This window comes from Muscardinus avellanarius, assembly GCF_963383645.1.
Source record: "Muscardinus avellanarius genome assembly, chromosome: X".
NCBI classification, from domain to species: domain Eukaryota; kingdom Metazoa; phylum Chordata; class Mammalia; order Rodentia; family Gliridae; genus Muscardinus; species Muscardinus avellanarius.
Genome location: NC_137792.1, coordinates 24,593,601 through 24,599,600, shown reverse-complemented (window position 1 = coordinate 24,599,600; position 6,000 = coordinate 24,593,601). Strand labels below are relative to the sequence as shown.

Genomic DNA, 6,000 nt, shown 5'->3' with positions numbered 1-6,000 from the left:
GGCCCTCTGCAAGTCAGTGAGGCCCTGTTTCAAAATAAAGAATAAAAAATAGGGCTGGGGGTGTAGCTTGGAGTTAGAATGCCCCTGGGTTCAATTCCCAGACCTATACACAATAAATAAATAAATTAATTAATTAATTACTTAATTTTAAAAACTAGTAGGGCTGGGGACTGTAGCTTAAAGGTAGAAAGTGCCTGGGTTCAGTCTCTAGCACTGTTAAAAAGAAAACAAAAACAAACAATAACAACCAAAACAAGTTCACAAAATACATTATTTTAATAAAAGTAAAAGTGACTAGGCTGGGCTCAGAGGCAAAATGCCCTTGGGTTTAAACCCTAGCACCACAAAAAAAGAAGTAAAATAAGATTTAAAAAATAGTGACTAGTTGGGCATGGTGGTGCACACTTGTAATCTCAGGACTTGGGAGGCTGAGACAGGAGGATAGCAGGTTCACAGTCAGCCTCAGCAACATAGCAAGGCCCTCCACAACTTTGTGAGACCATTTCAAAATTTAAAAAGACCATTTCAAAACTTAAAAAGAAGCTGGGGGTGTAGCTTGGAAGTAGAATGACCCTGGGTTCCATCCCTGGGTCCACACACACATATACCAAAAGATAATTGTTTAGGAAATTTCCAGAAGTATAAAAAGCAATAATTTATGCACATTTGAAAGCCAAATTAAAGTCAAAATTACACTTTAACTTTTGTCAGTTACTCTGAAAGTCCTTTAATTTAAACATTAACATTTGTACTTTTCATTATTGTTTATTGCTGCAGCTGACAGCAAAATGTAGCCCCTCAAATAAATCATCTACTAAAACTTAAAAAAGTGTAAGCAATGTCACAGTTCTTATTTCTAACTGCTGCAGAAGATAAGTTGATATAACTAATTGCACCTTTCACTGATTTTCCAGGTTCCTAAACAGGAAGAATAAAAAACACCAAAAACTTTGTGCTGCGTTATACATAAATACATTAAACTAACTAATAGAAATGTTCTAATTTAAAGAGTAACTAACCTGAGATGTACCTTGCTCCGATTAACATTACCATGCTACTCACTATAAAAAAGCCCAAGGGCAGACTACAGAAGATACTAGGGTCACCTGTGGCCATCCAAGTGGAAGGGAATTCCAGTCAAGCAAACCAAAAGAGAGACACATAATTACAATATTTATGTTAAGAATCACATGATAGCAAAAACAAGCTATAAAAATAGCATATTCATAAAGGCTAGCAAAGAGTTATTACTTCAAATCAAAAATCTCATCAATTTCAAAGGCTATCACAGTTAACAATACACATAGCATGCCACGGAGAGCCCAGAAAATAGTACACATAGACCAACGTCAGCCTTCTGCCGGAAAAGCCAAAAGGCCTACGGAGAACTTTTTGGGAGGCTGCTCATTTTAGCTTCTAATATTCTCCCCGAAGATACTAAATGAATAATCCAATTTACCTAAAATTCAAATTATAGATCCTTTGGCTGTCAAGGAAGAGTCATATTTGTTTATGAATTCAAAACACTGTTTTTGCTAAAACACCGATTTGGTCCTATTTCTTAAATAAAATTTGGTGTGTGAAGAAATGTATGGAGAAAAATACTGTGAATAAGATACTAACTTGTACTATGTAGCTTTTAAGAATTACATGAGAACATGGTTATTTTGACATTTCCTAACTTGAATTCTTTTGGAACTCCTTTTTTAAAGAATATTCCCTATATATATTCTATTCTTAAATTTTACTCAGCCATAAGGAATAAAATTATGAGCCAGGTGTGGTGATGCAGGCTTGTAATTCCAGTACTTGGGAGGCTGAGACAGGAGGATCGTGCAGGTTCCAAGCTAGCCTCAGCTACATAGTGAGGCTCTTAGCAACTTAGTGAGACCCTGTTTCCAAATAGAAATATAAAATAGGTCAGCTGGGCGTGGTGGCGCATGGTTGTAATCCCAGAGTTTGGGAGGCTGAGACATGAGGATCGCACAGGTCAAATCCAGCCTCAGCTACTTAGTGAGGCTCTCAGCAACTCAGTGAGACCCTGTTTCCAAATAAAGTATAAAATAGGTCTGGGAGTGCAGCCCAGAGGTGGGGAGCCTCTGTGTTCCATCCCTGGTACCACCAAAAAAAAAAAAGAATAAAATTATATAATATGAAGGAAAATGGATGGAAGTAGAAATAATATGCTAAGATCGGCCAGTCTCAGAAAGTCAAGGGTCATTTATGAAAATCTCATATTTAGAAGCTAGAGAAAGAAAATAAGGAAACATAAGAGACTTCAGACAAAGGAGGAGAGCCCAGTTTAAAAAAAAAAAAGTGAAAGAGAATGGTGGGAGAGAGGAGTAGAGGAGAAAATGGAGGCTTAGGAAGGAAACAGATGGAATGTTTAAATATGACAGTCTTATAATCAAACTACTAGCATATCTACAGGGAGGGAGGACTGAGGTAGTGGGATAGGATTAGCAGAAAGACACACCAGGGATGCTGCATGCATATCTGAATGTATTACTTTGAATCTTCCTGAAACAATGCATTGCAACAATTATAAAAATATTGCAACGATTATAAAAAAACAAAATGTGATTTAATTCATATACACAATAGTAATAATGCCCCCAAATTAAAAAAGGATAACCATTAGATGGGCTTTACTGAAATATAGTTAAAGGTTATCTGTGAGCATATTTTGCAATGTAGCAAAGTGAAAAGAGTCATGCCTTTGCTTTTTGAGGAGAGGATCCCCCCCTGGGGTTCAATCCTTAGTAACAACACACACACACAAATGTGCTGGGGACTGAGCCCAGGGCTATTCTAGCTCTAAGCTACACCCCCAGCCATATTTCATTTTTATTTGAAATAGGGTCTCTCTAGTTGATGAGAGTCTCACTACTTCCTGAAGCTGTCCTCGAACCTATGACTCTCCTTCCTCAGCCTCCCAAGTGCTGGGATTATAAGCATGTGCCAGCATGCCCAGGTCTCTAAGTAATTTTAAAAGTAAAATAGTCCTCTATTTTCTGCCAAAAGCTTTTCTTATTTATTACAGTATTTCAATTCACAAGGTTGATATATTTTTCACCTTAGATTCCAAAGGAATTCCCATTATATGTATTCCCTAAGTGTCTGGATTCAGCCTAGGAAGTAGCAGAATATGTGCTATAATTAATGAAATATTGACTATAAAAACAGCCTCCCAAAGAGCTAAAGGAAGACACAAGGGAGAGGGGTCTATTTGATTTTTTTTCATTAAGAAACAAATTTTACTTTTGGAAAATTCAGGTATCAATTGAAGTGCCAGAAATAAGCAAAGAAAGATATGGAAGGACAGAGGAAAAGTATGTCTATTAACTTGACAATATCCATTTTATACTTAGAACTTTAAAATGTTTTCAAAATGTTAAACACTATGGACAAATGTTAATGCTTTTCTTCAGAGCAGCCTAGCTAAGTTTAAATAGCCAGATAGTTAGATCATGTATTTAACATACTAAGAAAAAGTGGCAATACTAAACAATAAAAACATTTTACCACTTTCTGGAGACTGAGTGGTAACCCAACCCATCGACTTCATCACAGCTTTTTTCCAAGTTGAATAACGAATTTCACTTTCTGGAATTTAAAGGAAGAAAAATATACATGTGAAAGGCAGTTTTGCTCTGGTGTTTCAAGTGTTATACTTACCATTCTGCTTTTTTTTTTTTTTTAGTACTGGGGGTTGAACCCAGGTATATTCTAAGCTATACCCCAGCCCTTTTCTTTTTGGTTCTGGGGAATGAACTCAGAAACACTCGACCTTTTAGCTACATTCTCAGCACTTTTCTCTTACAGTTTGAAGCAGGGTCTCCCTAAGTTGCTGAGGCTGACCCTGAAGTTGCAATTGTTCTCTCAGCCTCCCAAATAGTGGAATTACCAGGTATGTGCCACCACACCCACCTACCCTGCATTCTTGACAAACTGTCAGAATTTCTGGCTAAGCTCAGTTTCTTAGGACATTGAATCAGATATTTAATTCATAATTACTAAAACCGCTGCTGCCCCTGTCACTAGTCCTGCTGTACTTAAAATTCAGAGTGTCTCTTAAGCTGAACATCATACTGTCCAGCATGATATTAACACCAAAGATGAAGAATATTAAGTACGGACATTACAGAGGGCGACTTATGCATCTCCTTTCTCATTTCTCAAGAACACTATTCTGCTAGGCACAGTGGCACATACCTGTAATACCAGACTCAGGAGGCTGAGGCAGGAGCTTTGCAAATTTGAGGCCAGCCTGTGCAACTTATTAAAGATGTTCTCAAAATGAATAAAAAGGGCTGGTGCTATAGCTCAGTAATAGAGCATTCCTGGGTTCAATCAATAGTATCACTTATTCTAAAAAGTTATAACTGATAGGGTAGCAGTGTTCTTCTCAACAGGACAGAAGTGAATGGTCTAAATGGCAATTTTAATAGTTCTTTTAAAGAAAATATTTCTTTCACACTTGTTCAGTATAGCCCAACATGCTTAGCAGCTAGATCTGAAATAGTAACATTTGCTATTTTAATTTGTTCCTAAACTTAAAAGCAAATAGAAAGGCAAGCTCCCTCAGGCTAAAGTCAATTTCCATGGTACACCATTCAAAATTTGATCCTTTAAATGTACCCTCAGCGTTGATCTGAGGTTCAAACCGTTCCATCGTGACGGCTGACAAATCCTCGGGTTCAAGACTCCAAACACCAACTCCTTCCGCAGCCCCTGCGGCCATGGCAGCACCCAAGGCAGTTGTTTCGGGCATGGAGGGCTTCACTGAGAGGAGAAAGCAACATCAATTGCTTTGTAGTCACACACACCTGAAGAACTAGTTCTTTCGCTGGAAGCATTACACCTGGAGTTCAAAGGAATGAGGCTTACTAACCTACTGGAATATACAGAATGTCTGCTTGTAGCTGCATAAGAATTTTGTTGCTGGTCATTCCTCCATCGACCTGCAAATGGCTGAGTGGAATTCCACAGTCGCGATTCATGGCATCCAAAATCTTAAACCAATGAAATTAACATAATGAAATTTTCATTGTAACATCTCTGAAAACAGCAATCCTTCACTCAAAAATCCTTAAAAAGCTTCCCAGTGCCTACAGAAAGAACTGGTGCCATCTTATTCTGCTCTTCTAAGCCCTCCTGGACCTGATCACAACCAATCTTTTATCTCACTCTACTTCCAGATTCATCCTGACATTCAGCCAGCCAGATAACTCTATTTTGCACCCTGGATTCCTGCTTTCATGCCTGTTTGTGTCCATCCTACTATATATCTCTTAAGGCCTCCCTGCAACTGTAACTTGCCCTGTACCTGGTAGGTAACAGGTACTTAGAAGGTGATGATAGCTGGAAGGGGCATACTTATATTTAGATCAGTGTTTACATGGGCATCATTTTTGATTAAGCACATTTTCCATATTGAATAAATTTCACGAACTATACATAATTTAAGAGTGATAAAAGTGGGCTAAGTATAAGAAAAGAGGCCCTTATTACCTCTCGAGTTTGGAAACAAACAGCTTCTAATGCAGCAAAAGCAATATGGCATTTATTGGTGAACTGAGTGAGTCCACAGATTATCCTAAAAACACAAAGATTGTCAGATTAGAGGGGGTATAAACAAGTCATTGATCTATTATATCCCAAATATGGGAAGAGCTAATTTGTAGACAGACATGTTCAAGAAAAAAAATCGACATTAAGTATCTTAGAATGGCCTTATATTCCACAATCCTGCATTTACACATGGGAAAGTTCATGATCCATCTGAATAGATAACAGTAAGGTAAAACCAAATCAGCATTCATTAAAGATGATGGCCCTTTGCTATATAATGTGCAGTTGCCTTGAAGACAAAAGATAACAACAATAACATAAATATGGATATGGTAGAGGGTACTGTCTGATGATTTGCAACTTCTTGGAACGGAGAGGTTCTGATGTAGCCAGGTGTAGTGGTGTACACCTGTAATCCCAGTAATT

The 6,000-nt window shown here is 37.8% G+C and overlaps 1 protein-coding gene across 4 annotated transcripts in view; it reads right to left on the bottom strand.

Moving 5' to 3' along the window:
• Window positions 1–1,014: 1,014 nt before the first annotated feature.
• The window catches only part of GK (glycerol kinase), a gene marked incomplete at both ends in the record, with an annotated part of 95,757 nt that continues 90,771 nt past the window's right edge, over window positions 1,015–6,000 (bottom strand). For 3 of the 4 annotated variants that reach the window (XM_080718514.1, XM_080718515.1, XM_080718516.1), the window contains 5 exons: window positions 1,015–1,106; window positions 3,526–3,606; window positions 4,642–4,785; window positions 4,895–5,015; window positions 5,515–5,599. In XM_080718514.1, the coding sequence (XP_080574640.1) occupies window positions 1,015–1,106; window positions 3,526–3,606; window positions 4,642–4,785; window positions 4,895–5,015; window positions 5,515–5,599 (523 nt within the window). The remainder of the gene's footprint in view (window positions 1,107–3,525; window positions 3,607–4,641; window positions 4,786–4,894; window positions 5,016–5,514; window positions 5,600–6,000) is intronic. The other variant, XM_080718517.1, reaches the window with a different exon arrangement.